This window comes from Gorilla gorilla, chromosome 5 (genome assembly GCF_029281585.2).
Source record: "Gorilla gorilla gorilla isolate KB3781 chromosome 5, NHGRI_mGorGor1-v2.1_pri, whole genome shotgun sequence".
NCBI classification, from domain to species: Eukaryota; Metazoa; Chordata; class Mammalia; order Primates; family Hominidae; genus Gorilla; species Gorilla gorilla.
The window spans coordinates 184,354,685-184,372,805 of record NC_073229.2 but is presented as its reverse complement, the minus strand read 5'-3'; the positions used below and the strand labels follow the sequence as shown (position 1 = coordinate 184,372,805).

Here is an 18,121-nt window from a genome sequence, read left to right as displayed (position 1 = left end):
CCGGCTAATTTTGTATTTTTAGTAGAGATGGGGTTTCACCATGTTGGCCAGTCTGGTCTTGAACTCCTGACCTCAGGTGATCCACCTGCCTTGGCTTCTCAAAGTACTGTGATTACAGGCATGAGCCACTGTGCAGGGCCCCTCAATTTAAAATCCAAAAAAACTTTGTAGACAAAGGTAGCACCTCATCTTTGTTCTCATTCCAGAGGCTTATCAAAGAGTTACAACACTTTCCCCACACTTCGATTGCCTGGGAAATGATGAAAGCAGACAACTCACCAGGTGAGATAAAAATCATGACAAGGCAGGCTGCCCCCGCCAACAAATTTGACACGGCCATGGGGTAGATGCGGCCCACGCGGTCAACGGTGATGAGGGTTATGAAGGCCCCCGGGATTTCGACCAGAGCGGAGTAAAGGAAATCCAGGTAGAGGTTCCCACTGGTGGCGCCCATGTGCAGGATGAGCCCCTGATAGAGCACAGACGCCGTGAACCTGAGCCAAGAGGAGGTTTCAAGTCAAAGGCATGAGTCAGAGACTGATTAAAAAAAAAAAAAAAAAAAAAAAAGCCCCTCGCAGATGGAGAAAGAGCATGAATCACTGGGTTTAGAATACCCTAGAGCAATATGAGAAGAGGGGAGTAAAAATGAGAAAGAGTGTCCTAGAAGGGCCCCGATGATACATTTTTTTCATGATAGATGTGAGAGTCTGACTTGTAGGATCTGCCTCCAAGTCTCCTGGAGACTGCACGTGTTGACGGCTACTGTTCACTGCAGACTTAAATGTCTGGTTCTGCACCGAGCCCTGCACGTGCGTACCTCATCTGACACCCCAACAGGCCTACGAGGAGGTGGGCAGGAGAGGGCAGGAAGTAAGGGGCCAGGTGTCGGATTGCTTTATGAGCTGTGTCACCTTGAGGAAGTTAACTAACCTCTCTGGGCCTCAGTTCCCTCGTCTGTAAATGGGATCGCAATAGTACCTCCCACATCTGTTTGTCTTGAGTACTCGCTGAGTTAGCATACAAAAGTGCCAATTATAGTTCCCGGCACACAGTATGCACTCAGGGCACTCAGAAGACTCAGGGCACAACAGACAGAGGCATGGGCCAGGTCTTTCCAACTGCACCATGGCATTCCCGGCCCTTTACTGTGCTGTCCTTAGTGGGCGCTATTGATTCACCTACGCTCTTCCATTCACTGCACACCCCCTCCGTCCATATTTGAGAAAATGTAGCAACATTACAGCATATGGCACACAGACCCGAGGCCTAGCTAAATCACTCTCACCTGAGCCAAAATGTAGGGTGCCTCGTGTGTCACTTTGGGGGGAAAATATCATTTGGAAGCTAGAAAGCTTTTACAGTCATATTTACATTGTGAGAACAGATTTGGGTCAATAAGAAATTACTGTCTCATCCCAGCACGCAGATTGCCTATCAGCTCCAAAACTCAGACGAAAATGCATGTTGCTAAGGAATGTATCCTTGTTTGATAAAATTTCGCCTAAAGAAGCATTGGGATGCTTTTGTTTCTAGTCCTAAATTATTCCTGATTGGACAAAGGGTCAAGAGAACAAGAAAGAAGGTGCTTGCCTGCAACTCAGGGAGTTGAGATTAGCCTGAGTGCCTCTGTACCATTTAGCCAGTTAAAGACAGCAGTCATATTACTGATAAAGAAACTGGTTTAAGAGAAAGGAACGTGTAACCTTGATTTTCCTGTCAACAAGCCAGTTAACAAATGTGCCGGGCTGCCACCTGTGGGCAGAGCTCATGAATTGCATGTGTGTATTAAAATAAAAAAAAAACCACATTGACATTGAACATTTCCTGCATGGAGGCTGTACCCTCTTCTATGTCATTTACACATATAATCTCCTTAATCCTCCCAACACATCTATGAGATAGGTACTATCACTTCTCCCATTACTGAGGGGGAAACTGAGTCACGGAGAGATTAAGGCCCTTTGGAAGGTCACACAGCCAGGATATGGTAGACAGACCTTTCGAGTCTCAGTCATGACAACCAGCAGGACAGTAGAAAAGGGTGTTCAGGGGCCAAAGGCGTGAGGCCTCGTGGGCCTCGTGGGCTTTATTCTCAGTGATTAGGAAGCCAGCGGAGGGTAAACAGGGAGAGACAAGGTCTGTTGAGCTCTAAGGGATGCCTTTGCCTGCTTTGTGGAGCACCGAGGGGCATGGGTAAAGCCAGCAGGCCACCCAGAAGGTGCCTACAGCAATGCAGGTAAGAGATGCCGCAGAACTGTCCATGAGACAGCTGACATTTATACAAAGAATTAGTGCCAAGGACAGGGCTACTACAACCCCAGCAAGGGAACCCAGGGTGCCCACGATGGGAAGCAGCAGGTTCTGAAGGCATTTCCAAGCCAGTTGATGGAACTTGCCAGAGGACTGGATGTGGGGGTAACAGAACAGAGGAGTCAAAAACACTGCCTTGTGGGGAGTCTCGGAGCTGGGGAGGGGAGCTGAACAGCGTAGCAGAGCAGGCAGTTACTTCCACTGCAGCGGCCAGTCCCAGCCTCCACGCTGAGTTCAACACTGAGTATCCATGGAAACCCACCAGGTACATGGGGCTATTTGCAAAGGTTCACGGGCCCAGCATGTGGCTGGGTGCAGGACCCCAGCGGCAAACTCGGAGACAGGGAGGGTGAAGGTTGAGGCAGGACAGGACACGCTGAACCTGGACAGATTCTGGGGCACAGTGTTTACTCATTCAACTTTCAGCAAATATTGATTTAGGGTCTGCAATATGCCAGGCACTGACTTACTACAAACTCTTTGTTCCAATAAAACCTCACATAGAAGAGCAAATAAGTGTGCCTGGGTAGCGGAGCTGCTCCCGCTGAAGGGGCCAGGCCCAGAGTGCAGTTGGGGGGCCCTCACTGTATGCTGAGGGGAAAGCCCTTGTGCGGAGGAGGTGAGCCAGCATCCTCCTAGGGAGCAGGGCAGGGGATTCCTGCTCGTGACAGCAGCTGGGGGAGCATGCAGACCCCTGGAATGTGCAAAGCGCGTGTGCGTGGGTCCATGTGGGTGTGCGTTCTCTAGTCAATAGGTAACAAATGCACAGAGATGCTCAGGTAGGGTCTCTAGGGTGTTTAGATATGAGGAATGGAACTTCCTCCTCGAACGCTCCAGGAGCTCTCATCCACCTTCTGATGCCTAGTCAAGACTTGGCTATTCCCAGAAGATGAGACCATGTGGAATGGAGGCAGCCCCGATAACCCTTTATCCTATTTCTCTCATCCCACTGGTGATCTCCCAAAGGTAACAAATGCTCCTTACTAAAATGAAGCCTTTTTCTTATTATTCAATCCCCAAGGGAGAAATAAAAAGAGCTCTTTGACCACTCACAACTATATTAAAATTCTTTTTCCCTTTCTCTTTTTCCACCTGAGTATTCCACTGTCTCTGATCTATAGCCCAGTGCTTGGGCGAGCGTGCTGATTCTGCCTGGAGAGACGCATAGGAACACCCCTCACCACAGGTACATCAGGATGAAGGTGCGCTTCCTCAGGCGCGGCGTGCGGAACAGGTCTGCAAATGAAGGGCTAAGCTTTTCGGTGACATCCTCTTCAAGGGAAAGCATCTAGGAGGGAGGGAGAGCATCAGCCACACTCACGCTGTCATGAGCAGAGCCACCTGGGAGCCCCTGGGGAGGTGAGCCTTGCCACCACTGTGCTTCACACCCATGACAAGGGGCACAGTTCTGCTCCTTCCCCTGGCAGCCCCAGACGAATCTGCACCAGAACCCAGCCCCAGATTCAGTGATATGAGATACCCCTTCCTAGATTTCACCTTTAAATGAGCAGGAGGCAACTTCCCATTCTTTTGAGCGATGTGGTCCATTATCTTTATTGCTTCAGTGTTTCTTTTTTGCGATAACAGCCACCGAGGGGACTCCGGCACACACCTGTGAACGCCACTCATCACTATCTGGAATTTTCCCCGGTCTGACATTCAGCCCTGAGTGGGGTGATGCTGTTGCTCAGTGCAGCCTGCCCTCCCCACGTTGGGGCTGTAATCCCTCAAGAGGATGAGGACCTGGGGTCACTGTGCGCTAGCCCATGTGGCCCAGGTCACAGCTCTGTGGGCCACTCAGACTCCTAGTGTCACCTAAGATTTATAGACCAAAAGGGAGCCATCGCTTCCTATGTAGCCTTCCTTCTGTGCAGCAGGGGCCTCATCTCTCCTGGGGCAGCCTTTGTCCCCCATGGAAAACACTCACAGAGCAGACGCTCCATGTATATTACCCGATGACACCAGGACATCTCCAGGCAATACAAGGGCTGTTGAACACTTCTCAAAATATTTCCCAAACAAAATAAAATGTATTTACTGTCCTTTAAAATCAGATCAACACCATGCTGTCTATTTCAAATGGGACGAGGAGGGTACAACTCAAAGACTGGGCCTCTCTGGCATAAGGGTCTTCTGAAAGCTGGCCGGCATTGACAGCCTCACCCTGCCTGAGCATGCAGACTTTGCCTTTCCGCTGGAGAGATCCATGTTTCACACGGACGAGGCAGGGGAAGGGCAGGCTCCTCAGAACTCCCTGGCCATACGTGTACAACTCTTTCGTTTAGAGAGACTGGGTTAACTCTAGTGCCACCCACAGATGAGGTCTGCTCTCAGCAAAACTAAGACAAAAGGTGGAGGGATGAGAAATTCCTCTCTGTGGCCCTTTCTGCTACCCCCTCTTCCCTCCACCACAATAAAAACTGACCTATGGAGTTCTTTGCCCTTCAGACTCTGCGAAGCACTCACAGCTAATATGATTAACACCTTGTTTGGACTGATTCTGTGTCATAATGGCTCAGGGTACACAGTCCCCAGAGAAGGTCGTATTGAGCAGGCCTGTTGTTCCTTCATTCTGTCACTCATTCATTCAATCAAGATCAAATGCCTGCTCTATGGCTAGATGAGAGGTATTTCAGAGTCTTAATAATAATACCAATAGTACTATAAAAATGAAGAAGTGGGAGAAGAGCAGAGATGACAGCAGAGAGGAAGAGAAGAGGGGGAAGAGGGAGAGGATCAAGAAGATAACAGAGCGTCTGACTTCATGCCAGCACCCCTGGGACGGACTCTAGGGGACTCTCGGGAGTGGTAGCCATTGCAGTGGGATTGCCACCTGTGGAGCCTTTCCTACCACTGGACGCTGATACAGATTTCCCAAGGCCACTGAGCAACCCTCAGAAAGCTGCCTCCTTCACCCGGGAGTGAGGCTCAGCCTTGTGTTTCTGGAAAGTGCACATGCTGAGGCCCTGCGTTTTCCTGGATTTCTGTCCGACTCTTGGCATGGCCCACCTTTATCTGGGGGAACCTATCTAAAGAGGCTTTGTCTGAGGATAGCTCCACATGTAACCAGGGCCGCCTGGTAATAACAGAACAACCTGAACAGTACAAGTGGTGGGAAGCGCCAGCTCCACGCAGCCCCACGCGATATGCGTGTGGGAAACCCCAGGCTCTGTGCAGCCCTATGCATCATGTGTGTGGGAAACCCCGGGCTCTGTGCAGCCCTATGCAACATGCGTGTGGGAAACCCCGGGCTCTGCTCATCCCTATGCATCATGCATGTAGGAAACCCCGGGCTCTGCTCATCCCTATGCGTCATGCATGTGGGAAGCCCCAGGCTCCCCTCATCCCTATGCATCATGCGTGTGGGAAACCCTGGGACCAGCTCATCCCTATGCGTCATGCGTGTGGGAAACCCCGGGACCAGCTCATCCCTATGCGTCATGCGTGTGGGAAACCCCGGGACCAGCTCATCCCTATGCGTCATGCGTGTGGGAAACCCCGGGACCAGCTCATCCCTATGCGTCATGCGTGTGGGAAACCCCTGGACCAGCTCATCCCTATGTGTCATGCGTGTGGGAAGCGCCGGGCTCCGCGCAGCCCCATGCGTTATGCATGTGGACACCATGGCCTTTGGAAGACGGCCTGTAGGCGCCCCCCACTCCAAGAGACTGGTCCCTCGGACAGAAAGCGCAGCCAGAGGGGTGGCCGGCGCCCCTTCCCCGTAGGCGGGAGGAAGGGCCTCACCAGTAGTAGAGCAGGAAGAGGAAGGTGGGCAGGGAGACTGCCAGCTGCAGCCAGCGCCAGTGAGGCAGGGCGTAGGCCAGCCCGGTAAGCGCCACCAGCCCCACCGTGAAGGCCATCTGGTACATGATCGCCACCGTTCTTCTGGAGCCCGAGCCAACAAATTCTGTGACTGAAACAGGAGGTGTGGACGTTATGCGGGTTCCTTGCAGGAGCCCAGGAGCCCGACGCCGTGCGTTCGGAAGCTCCGGGCCCCAGTCCAGCTTGTCTCCCCGCGGGAGCTCCCACCCGGCCTTGCCCAGCCTCACCTGCTCCCAGGCTTCACTCTGGTGTGTCTCCCATTTCTCCTTCCCGCAAACCACAGCCGCGCTCACGCCTCCCCTTCTCTCTGGGGCCCCGGACCCATCAAACCAAGGCCCCGGAGATCCACCAGGCTGCTTGGCTCTCTGGCTTTTCCCTGACCGTCGCTTTCCGCGTCTGCTCCTTTACCATCTGCACTCCCCTCTGCCTGCTTCAGGACTCAGTCCACTGGCCTCTCCTCCCCAACGCTTTCCTCGAGGAGCTCCAGACTCAGCTGGAATATTTGTCAGGACCCCAGGGGTGTTCATTCATTTAGCAAATATCTTTGAGTGCCTCCTGGGGAGCTGGTACTGTGCGGGGTGTCTGAGGCACATCGTAAGCATAGGAGGTAGAGTCCTGCCCTGGGAGACCTCCTTTGGCAGATGCTCCACATCACAGATAAGAGAATGCAATCCTATGTTACAGCGTGATACGTGTTACGGGAACAAAAACGAAAAGGGGAAAAGGAAGTCAGGGGAGTCGTGGGTGGAGGGGCTGCAGGTGGTGTTGGAGCGTGGATGTGGCCCCGGGTCAGACCCCCTAACCACGTGTGGGACGGTGCCTAGCAGCAGAGGCTGTCACAGGCTCCAAACGCGTGGGGCTGAGGCTGCTCAGCTTCACCAGGCTGCTCATGGCTTCTCAAGGCGGGAACGTGGATCCTCTTGGCCCTAGTGAATGAGTTCTCAGAATGCCAAGTGATAGCACCTCGTTTTCAAAGATGAAAAGACATGGCTATTTCTGTTTTCTCCCCCACAAATGAGTAAAAGTGTGGCTCATCCTCACTGCTGTCTGCCGCGCCCTGGCCTGGGGAAGTACAGATGACTCTTAGGCTGCATTCCTCCCAGAAAGGGTTTTTTGTTTTGTATTCTTAACCTTAGTAGAATATTTGAAAGGAAAAAAAAGGCTGATATGTAAAACTCCTCATGTTGGTTTATACTTCAACTGTTTCAAAATCCTGATTTTCACAATCCTTATTTTATTTGCTCCTGTTTTCTTTCCTAATTCTTGAGTGCCATTCAAGCCCATCAAGTTTGCTGTATTTATTTTAAGGAGTTGCTGGTTCTTTCTTATGTAAAATGCTAGAATATTCTCTCACTTATCTCCTCTTCTGCACCCCCTCCTGACTGCTGTGAGCACATCAGCATGGGGTCTTTTTGTTCCCCAAATAGATTAGTTGATTAATACGTCACTAATCTAAGTGATAATTTAAGTGTCTCAGACACAAAAAGAGAGGAGGCCATTCTAGCCCATGTCCTGCCCTAGTCACATAACAACAAGGAACTGGTGCCCCGCAAGCTCCCTGACCCCACAAACAACCCCCTACCCACCCACGTGAGGCCCATCCCATTCTACCCTGAGACCTGGCCTCATCCCCATGATAATTACTTAGGGTGTAGCCGGCCATCCAGTTGCCCTTGCTGACCAGGCCCTGCAGCAGGCGGAAGAGCAGCATGGACATGTAGTTGGGCGAGAAGGCCATGAGCACGCCCGACACCGCGTTGACCAGCACGGTGCCCAGGAGACACAGCTTACGGCCAAACCTTCAGAGACAAGGAGACATGGAGGGCAGGTGGGAGAGGTTGAAATCTAGGGTCAGACATGCATGGTGGGATGCCAAGGGTCACAGTCGGAGGCCACCGCACCACTGTCCTGGGAGACTGCAGGGTCTATCAGGACAGCAGTGCCCAGTGCACCGCCCAGCCTGCTCATCTGTCCCAACAAGCTCCGCAGCCCTTCCGGGTCTGAAGAGGAGTCTGAGCACTCCCAGCAGCATCACAGCTCAGCCGGGCAGTGCCCACAGACCCTCTCCAGTTCTCACGCCTGTCCCCTTGCCTTATCTTCATATTTAGCAGATGGCATCATTATTATCGCCACTGGTCAGGCTGCACCCAAACCAGGCTTCCTTCCTCCCATAGTCTTATCAACCATCATGGAAGCTTTTCAGTGCCATATTCAGCTCTGATAGTGTAGCCATACAGGGCTGTTTCTCTTCTCCTTTTTCCGGGAATGAAATGGGCAAATTACTCGCTGGGATTGCACTGTTCCCACCCAATCTTTTTGACCACACCCCCACATTCTCCAAGAGCCAAGGAAAGAAGCCAAGGGCAGACCACGCGGTGTGCCCGCCCACCCACGCTCCCCACCCGCCTGCTGCCCCCGTCCCCTCTGCCACCCCCATCTGCCTCCACTAGGCCACTTCACTTGTCCACCTTGTGTCCCCTGGCCTCAGACCTCCACCCCGCCTCAGGACGGCCCCAAACCAGCCAGTAAACCCTTGCCCTTTGTGAAAACATAGGAACTTCTGCCAGAACCCACGTCTTCTAACCAGGGATGCTCAGCCCCAGCGGTGGCACCTGGCTTCGTCCCCTCTCCCTGTCTCCTGCAGTGGCATCTGGGTCTGTCTCCTCTCCCTGTCTCCTGGGGCAGTGCCTGGCTGTGTCCTCTCTCCCTGTCTCCTGCAGCGGCACCTGGCTCTGTCCCCTCTCCCTGTCTCCTGCAGTGGCGCCTGGCTCTGTCCCCTCTCCCTGTCTCCTGGGGCAGCACCTGGCTCTGTCCCCTCTCCCTGTCTCCTGCAGCAGCACCTGGCTCTCTGTCCCTTCTCTGTCTTCACCTCTGAGCTGGGCCCCAGACCCCCAGCCAGGCCTGGGTTCCCTGGCCCCTGTCTTCTTCCTGCATCCCTGACTCCCTCCCCTATCAGCCTCCTCATCCTGGACCCTCCCCACACTCTTTTTTTTTTTTTTTTTTTTGAGATGGAGTCTCGCTCTTTCGCCCAGTCTAGAGTGCAGTGGCGCGATCTCGGCTCACTGCAAGCTCCGCCTCCCGGCTTCACGCCATTCTCCTGCCTCAGCCTCCCGAGTAGCTGGGACTACAGGCGCCCGCCACCACGCCCGGCTAATTTTTGTATTTTTTAGTAGAGACGGGGTTTCACCTTGTTAGCCAGGATGGTCTCAATCTCCTGACTTCGTGATCCGCCCACCTCGGCCTCCCAAAGTGCTGGGATTACAGGCGTGAGCCACCGCGCCCGGCTCCCCACACTCTTTTAAAGAGTTGTTCACACATCTCCACTCTCCTGCCTTCCGGTTTTCTCCAACCACCCTGTCCTGGGTGCCAGGCCCCCCACAGCAGATTCTGACACTCCTCCTCGGGGTCTCCTGGTGCATTTCCACAAGCGCCCTGGAGAACAGTTGTCCTTCGATCTCACTGCCATTTTTCCTGTCTCCTTTCCCAGGGCACTTTCCCTGCCTACCCTTCTGCATTGCAGTTCTCTCTCGACACCCTCTTCCAGCACATCCTGATATGCTGTACAGCCTTAAATACCAACTACTGGTGACAAACCCCCGATATTGAACTCCAGCCCAGACCCCTTTCCAGAGCTCACTCACATACCCAAGTGGCTCCTTGGCATCTCTTCGTAGATGTCTCAGGCCGTGCAACTCATCTCCAAACCTAACATCTCTAAGAGCCCTAGTTTCCTCCATAACCTCTCCCCTATCAACCGCTGCAACAAAATCCCTTCCTAACCCTCTGCCTCCCATCTCAAAATGGCCTCACGACCAGGCACCTGCTGGAAGCATCAATCTTGGCTGTGTTCCCCCTTTCTCTCAGCCCACTAACTGTACAATCTGCATGCAGCTTGGACTCTGAAACACACCTCAAATCTCTCCACCACTCCCCTGGCAGCCCCACAGTAGCCCAAAGCAGGGGCCACTGTGTCTTGTCTCCAGCAGATTCTGCAGTTAATTCCAACTGGTCATGTTCTCCACCACTGTCCCTTAGAATCTGTTCTCATGGCATTCAGAGGAGGCTTACCTGGACTGGCCTTTACATACCTGTCTGCAAAGTAGCCAACACCCAGAGAGCCAAAGAAGAAGCCCGCATTCAAACAGGACTGAAAGAGGTCCAGCTTCCAGGAGTCAGCACACACCAGGTTGAACTGCCAGTCACACCACGGCAGGAGGAGGACCAAAAGCACAGAACCATGTGTGAGTCAGGACTACACCCTTCCATCCTCTCTTCAGCAAAGCAATGCAGTTCATCAAACTCGGTATCCCTGGGCTGTTTCACAGAGTTTTCTCCTACTATATTTTCATAAGACAAATTCAAAGTTTCTGATGAATCACTCAGCAAATATCAAATGCGACTAACCCTTGAACAACATGGGTTTGAACTGCGCGGGTCCACTTACAGATTTTTTTTTTCAATAAAATTTACACTGAGTGTGCCTGTCTCTTCTTCTACCTCTTCCACCTTTTCTGCCTCTGCCCTCCAGGACAGCAAGACCAAGCCCTCTTTTCCTCCTCCTCCTTAGCCAACTCCACGTGAAGACGATGAGGGTGAAAACCTTGATGATGATTCACTTCCACTTCGTGATGTTTTTCCACTTCCTTAAGTTTTTCTTAACATTTTCTTTTCTCTAGCTTACTTTATTGTAATAATACAGTGTATAATACATATAACGTACAAAATATGTGTTCATTGGCTGTTTATGTGATTGGCAAAGCTTCCTTCCAGTCAATAGTAAGCTATTAGTTGTTCAGTTTCTTGAGATAGACTGTGCCTTACAGTCACATGTGGGTGGGACCGAGGGTTAGGAGGACATCAGAGGCTCCCATGCACCAAAAGCCAGGGGAGGGAAGATAACAAGATGGAGGGGACAGAGGAAAAGACAGGCATGGGCTGCTGGGAAGGGCTTGTTTTGTTTGGGTTTTTGGAGAAGGCAGATGTTCCCTGTGTTTAGAGGCCTTGGGGAAGAAAACCAGGAGTGGAGGGACATCCAAGAGTCCTACCTCCTGTAGCACAGAGCATGGTGACGCTGGCACATGCCTAGACATGGTAGAGGCTGGAGGGCAGAAGAATGGCCCCTTCCTCTTTAGAGTTGAGACAGGCAGAAAGAGGGGACTCTGGGGAGAACAGAGGGTGTTGGGTGGAGGCCTCTCGACCCTTTCAGTTCCTGGTACAGCCCCTCCTGGGTGGTGGACACATCCTTCCTTCCTGCCCCCGTCCCTCCACACTGCTTTGTCCGCATCAAGTCCATGGCTCCCCTAACCAGAATACTGTGGAGTATGATGGCAGTGAGTCACTTCACAGCCCTGGGCCTCAGTTTCCCTGTCTGAAACGTGTGTTGTACCCATTCCATCACACCCATAGGGCTGCTGGGTGCATTGGAGGGGAGAAATCACATGCAGATAGCTTTAATAAATAATAAACCCTTTTATTTTAGAAACAAGTTTTATTACCCCCACTTCCAACCCTCAAATCTCTAAAGTTGCCAGTTTGAGCCACACCATGCCCCGATCCTGGGGTCAAACATTCAGAACTGGCTTTGTGCAGTGGCTTATGCCTTAATCCCAGCACTTGGGAGTCTGAGGCAGGAAGATCGTCTGAGCCCAGGAGCTTGAGACCAGGCTGGGGCAACAGAGTGAGGCCTCATCTCTACAAAATATTAAAAAATTAGTCAGACATGGTACCGTGTGCCTGTAGTCCCAGCTACTTGGGAGGCTGAGTTGGGAAGATCAATTGAGCCCAGGAGGCGGAGGCTGCAGTGAGCTGTGTTCAAGCCACTGCACTCTAGTCTGGATGACAGTGTGAGACCCTGTCTCAAAAACCAGACAACATTCAAAGCCTCAAGGACTCTGAACTCAGCCAGCCTGGGTTCTGTCTGATGGACTGACTAATTCCTTGACATGAGCACTTTTTTTTTCCCTAAATATAGGTTAAACTCTGTGTTACCACCTGAATTTCAGAAACAAACACAAGCCTCTCCCAGTAACTGCCTTCTGCCCAGACCCCAGTGTCTGCTCCTATGGGTGGTACAGCTCTGGGGCGTGTGACAAGCGACTGCTCAGTGTCACTCTCATGTTTTCTGCCAATCCCAATATTGATTTCCTCTAAAATTCAGCTTAAAACACAACTTCTCCATGGAGCGCCTCCCAGGTCACCCACCCGATGTATAACTCTTTTTGGCTGTGGTTCTTTTCCTGCCTGCCGTGTGCTCTGCCATTAGAATACACGTGGACACGTCCTTATCTGGCTTTCCCAGGGTTTGTGTCTCCAACTGCACAACTCTCTCTTTGCAGCCTCACCCGTGGTCTGCCGTACAGGATTTCACTCAAGTTGCAGGGGTCAGGGAAAAGATGTGGAATTATTACCTGGGGCCTCGGCTTATTCCCTTCTCAGCCATTGTTTGTCTGGTTTTTATTACAATCTTTGCAAGTTGGTGTCTCTGTAAGATGTGCCTGCTGCCTTCCTGAAACACCCTGTTGCCTTCCTGAAACACCCTGTTGCCATCATGCCCCAGGACTGTATATGGAGCCTGTGAGTTCCTGGAGCTGGAGTGCATCCCACCTTCCAACATCTCATCCACACAGAGAACTGGCTCTGCCCCCAGGCTACCCTGAGGATCGGTTTCTAGAGCCACCTGCAAAGCTTGTAAACCTGCCGTGCTTCCTCTGCTCCCAAACACCAGCCCAACCATGAGTACCCTGACACATTTGTGCACCTTGAGAAGATAGGCTGGGCCCTGGGAGAGGCTGGGGCTGCAAAAAGGTAGGGACGGGATGGAGGATGGGAATCTCCTAGGCCCACTCGCTGCTCCTGCTGGGATTTCACCAGGGCCGGGGCAGCTCTTTCCGGCACGATTATAAAGCAACCTACTGCTTCATCACGAGAACCACACAGGGTCCTGGTGGAACCACAGATTCCCTGTGGATTCTGCCTCAGTGGGTCCCGAATAGGAATCCAGGTGATCCTGAGGATCAGCCAAGTTTGAGAAACACTAATGTAACTACCTCTGTCTCCCTTGGCCTGAGACCACTTTCCCTTGCTCAGCATTCATGGCTGGTGGAAGACACCTGGCCTGGTGTGGGGGCTGTGGCTAAAACCAAGACTGATAGAGGAGATCCTCTTGTTGGGAGAGTCAAAAGCCAGGAAAATGCCCACATTCCTCCCCCAGTGGACCTCATGATCTTAGCACCTAGCCTTGGGGTGGGAGTTAAACTTGGTGTTCAAACAAATTAGCTCACCTTCCCTCCTAAAGCAAGTTCCAATGTCCAAGGCAATGCTAGGTTAAAAATTAGTTCTGCAGAAATGAATAACTAAGATTGATTCCCCAACAATAATTTTCAGTTTTGGAGGAGGAGCTGGGGTCAAGGAAGTTGGGGTTAAAGTGGGAGACAATTCTTACCCACGAGCCAGTTTCTATCACCCTCCCACATACCCCCAGGCTTCCAAACACCTTGGAAAATCTCCACATGAATCCCACCACCCTCCCAACTTACCATGGCCCCAAAAGAACATGGAGTGCTTAGTGTGGGGTTGCCAGGTACAATACAAACCATATCCTCTTCACCATCTCTGCCCATCAGAGTTCCAGGATTCCCACAGTCCTCCCCAGGGCTCTACATCTTGGGGTTATTGGAAGACCCTCCACAGCTGCCATGGACAGGCAAGCTGTTCTAAAGCACTCTCGGGCCCCTCTCTGTCCCAGCCTCCCCACTTCTGCTGCACCCCAAGGTCCCCTCTTACCAGGCCCCTCTACCTGGCCACATGGCTGCCTCTCCAAGGCTCCCAGTTCAGCGTTCAGAAGCTCCATTTGCCTATACCCCCCAAGCCAGAGCCCTCCACCAAGCTGGGCCTCCTTCTCCCCAGCCCTGACAATGCTGGCATCTCTTACATCTTGTCTTCCCTTCATTCGCATGACAACCATGTTGGCCAACACTTCTTACCGGGGTTCACTCTTGGCCTCCTCATGCATCTCTCTATCTCTCCTGAAGCCTCCAATCCCACCACCGCCCCTTCCCACCCATTCACGAGTCCAGCTAGGGTCACCTTGCTTGCCTGCCTAAATAAGACCCAAACTCCTTTGTTGGGCACTAAGGTAGCGTTGCCAGGGTTCACAAATAAAAATACAGAATGCCCAGGTAAATTTGAATTTCAGATAAACAACTTTTTTTTTTTAGGATAAGTATGTTCATGCAATATTTGCATTTCCAGTCTCAGTTATCAGTACCAAATATCATGCAGTATCTGGGATGTAAGTATCCTATCCAGTTGGATTATCTGAAGTTCAAATGTTCGAGTTTAACTGGGCATCCTGTATTGTACCTGGCAACCCCACACTAAGCACTCTGTGTTCTGGCCCCAAGGTTAGACACCAGTGTTCTCCCCACAACTCCTCATATCATGACCCTCTTATCAGCGCTCCTTGCACCCTGAATGCAGCAAACACTCCCTGGGCCCTGAGCCTGGGCTCAAGCTCTCCCCTTGGTCTGGGGATCTACTTCCCCTTCCCCTCTACTCCACTTGTCCCCTCTCCTTGCTGGTCCAAATACCACCTGAGGCTCAGCTCAAAGCCACCTCCTCCCAGAAGACGTCCATGATCAGCTCAGAGCTCAGCAGCTGAGATCTCTACCTTCTTAGAGCCCACCAGTCCCTTTCCGCCCTGCTCATGGCATTCACCACAGGCGGCCTTGGGCTGTCATTAAACGAACACTGGTCTCATTCTTGCCATCCTCTTCCCCTCTCAGTCCCCACAAGACTGCAGACTCCTTGAGGAACCTCACAATCTTCTTCTCATCTCCCCTGCGGCATCACACACAGTGCCAGAATAGAGGGAGTATGCCGAACATACTGGGTGGACGTCTGACTGGAGGAATGATCACATCTGATCTCCTCAAAGCAGAGTATGTCTCAGTCCCAGAGAGCAAAAACATCCCCATCCTGGTCTGCTTCTAGATTCCCAGTGGGAATGTCAGATGGTTGGAGATCCCTGGAAGGTGGGCTGCCTAACTTGTCATCCATTGTTGGAGGATGCCTTGGAGACAAGATGTCTCTTCAGCATCGTAAAGCCAGTTGCACCGGCACCTGCTCTGCTCCAGGCAAGCAGGCAGAGCAACGCTCAGGCCCAGAGGGGAGGGACCCTAAGCTTTCCTCCAGTAACAGCCATAAATGTGTCACCGCTGATACCACTCAGGAAAGGGAAAAGAGGAAGAACAGAGACCCAAGAAGTCCTGAGAGCTTGAGCGAGGGTAGTGGGGGCAGACAAGTGGGCAGGACCAGAAGCAGGGAGGGCCCAGTTACCTCTTATTTCAGGGAAGCAGTGCCGGCACCAAAACCACGCCACTGCTCGTTACTAACAGAAGGCCCCTGATGGGCTTTGGCTCACAGCTTCTCCAACCCACCAAGCATCCACACTTGTTACCGTGCAATAGTTTCAAAAGGGCTCATGATGGGAAAAAAATGTGGTGACACTTTTTACTAAAAGATTCCCAAAGCAAAATGCTCAAATAACCAAGTAAACTACTCAAGCAAGGCTCTTTTGAGGCCATCGCCCTACCCCATGGGCCCCATCGGACTGCACGGTGTGACTCAGTTTGGATTTGCTCAGTGCTTTCACAGATCCCAGCTGAACCTCACACCCCTATGAGGCAGCCGTCATCATCCCTGGTTGACTGATGAGGAAATGAGGCTTAGAGAGGCAGTGACTTACCCAGTGATGCTCAGCTAATAAGGGGCACAGCTGGGATTCCACCAAATATTCTCACTTCCAAGCCAGGGCAATTCCAGGGCACCTCAACACCATCATTGAGGTCAATCGTCATCACTCTTGAGCAGAAGGAGGGGGCCCACAGTACTATTGGTGGGGAAGCAGGACCCAGAGCAAGTTGATAGTTCTGGGAGAAGCCAGTGGGGCAGGCAGAGAGGCTCCTGGTCTCCCAGTCGCCTCCCATTCAAGCAACCTGGCAACCTGGCCCCCCACTTGTGCTAGCTGTTCTCTCCTGCCTCAGCTTCCTCCTCAAAGACCCAGAGTTTGTGGTGGATTAAACTAGAGAAGAGAATGCCCCGTGCCTGGGACACAGCCAGACACCCACAAACTGCACAATAAACATAGCCCCCTACCTCTTTCCTGATATGGAACTGAACTTCATAGGATTTGCTTTATATTTCTCCCTGTCCCAGGAACTCCCATGTTACAGAGGCTTTTTTACCTCAGTGACGATGGAAGAGCCGGGCGTGTCATACACCCAGCCATCCTGGCAGGGACCCAGCGGCAGGTGGCTCCTGTTGGTGGCCAGGCTAGCCAGGGGGTCTACACAGCTGAGGGCGCTCTGGTTCCAGTCCACTTCATAGCGCCTGCACTGGCCAAGGAAGGCCTCGCCCGCAGGCCCCAGGCCTGGCACTGTGTAGTTCAGCTCCTCCGCAGGGCTCCAGCCACAGCGCTGGCTCAGCTCAGCCACCCCAGGGCTGTGGCAGCGGTGGTCAGGTGTGAAACCCAGGAAGACGATGCCCACACAGATGGGCGCAAAGGCAGCCGACAGCAGGCATAAGATGAGGAAGGCTTGCTTCTGGAACCAGCCAAACTCCCCAACGTGCTCCAGAATGTCATCCACGGTGGGCATGATGGCTCAGCACGCTCATGGCCGTGGCCAGACCTGCTCTGGGCTGCAGTGGCCAGGTGCAATGTCTCCCTCAGAGATCTTTGAAAAGGAGTGGTTTGAAATCAGTTTGCTGTCCAAGTGTGAAACACCTGGAAGGCAACCAAGTAGAAATAATCTTTTACCCTATGGTGCTGGCTTCAGGAAAAGGAAGAATGCACGTGGCCGTCTGATCAAATTGTTTGCTTTGCCCGGGAGCGAGTCAGTGGGGTCTAAGCCCGAAGAGAATTGGAGTTCAGCCACAGAGCAAGAGGAGGGCAGGCGAGCAGGCCGTGCAAACCTCCTAGTAGCTCCCTCAGGGCTCTTCCAAAAAGAATATCTACTCGTTTTCTAGATGTGATGGTATGAGGCAAGTATTGGGTGACAGCCAGGTACTGGATACTGTATTTGGCTAATTAGTTCTGTGATACCATTTAAGTATTTTTTTTTAGTTTTTTTTTCCATAGGTTTTGAGGGAATAGGTATTATTTGATTACATGAGCAGGTTCTTTAGTGGTGATTTGTGAGATTTTGGTGCATCCATCTCCCAAGCAGTATACACTGCACCCAATTTGGGTGTTTTGTTTTGTTTTGAGGTGGAGTCTTGCTCCACCTCTTCATTTGTGTGTGTGTATACATGTCTAGATGTGTTTACTTGTATGTACACTTACTGTTATATGTTGTGTCTACCAAATTGGCTTATAAGTAAAAGAGTGTTCATAAACTAAGTAAATAAGTCTAAGCAATTTTCAAATTCACTTGACTTAAGTATGACTTTGCTAAATAGGCTGTCTTTTAAATTATCAGTAAAATGAAAATAGAAATGTCTTCAAAATATAGACATGGTCTAAATTATGCAAGTCAGAAACTAGGTTGACTAAATGCTTCAAGGTCATAAACTGCTTTGGCTTTTGAAAATTGTTCAACTTTCCTGCTTTGCAGTTTTGTAGGGCCTGCCCTAGCTATGCTGGAAATAGTCATACCTCATCTGCACCTAAGTACATAACTAAAATAACTTACTGGGTATTTCACCAAAATTAACAATTACTAAGAGCTACCATTATAACATGTAGTGATGACCACTGAAAACAGATCTACACGTGAGGTGAGTAAGGAGAGTAAAATGTATCATTAGTAAAATAATATAAGAAGGCATGGGAATGTAAATTTTTGCCTAGTTCAGAGGGTTAAATGATTGTTTTAAATTATATAAGATAAAGCTTAAGGTTCAAACAAGTTATGGAAGGTTTGTAAAAAATTAATCTTGTAAAAGGAATCCTGTGTGTAAACATATTGACTACACTAAAAAGGATATTATT

General features: G+C 51.3%; 1 protein-coding gene across 2 annotated transcripts in view; it reads right to left on the bottom strand.

The window, feature by feature from the left end:
• Positions 1-16,922, bottom strand: part of SLC22A1 (solute carrier family 22 member 1) — a 35,457-nt gene extending 18,535 nt beyond the window's left edge. The window contains exons 1-7 of one of the 2 annotated variants that reach the window (XM_004044914.5): positions 16,377-16,922; positions 10,221-10,324; positions 7,777-7,931; positions 6,055-6,223; positions 3,808-3,922; positions 3,492-3,598; positions 280-494 (exon numbers count right to left, since the gene is read on the bottom strand). In XM_004044914.5, coding sequence (XP_004044962.3) covers positions 280-494; positions 3,492-3,598; positions 3,808-3,922; positions 6,055-6,223; positions 7,777-7,931; positions 10,221-10,324; positions 16,377-16,787 — 1,276 coding nt within the window. In that variant the 5' untranslated portion in view covers positions 16,788-16,922. The remainder of the gene's footprint in view (positions 1-279; positions 495-3,491; positions 3,599-3,807; positions 3,923-6,054; positions 6,224-7,776; positions 7,932-10,220; positions 10,325-16,376) is intronic. The other variant, XM_004044913.4, reaches the window with a different exon arrangement.
• Positions 16,923-18,121: the final 1,199 nt, after the last annotated feature.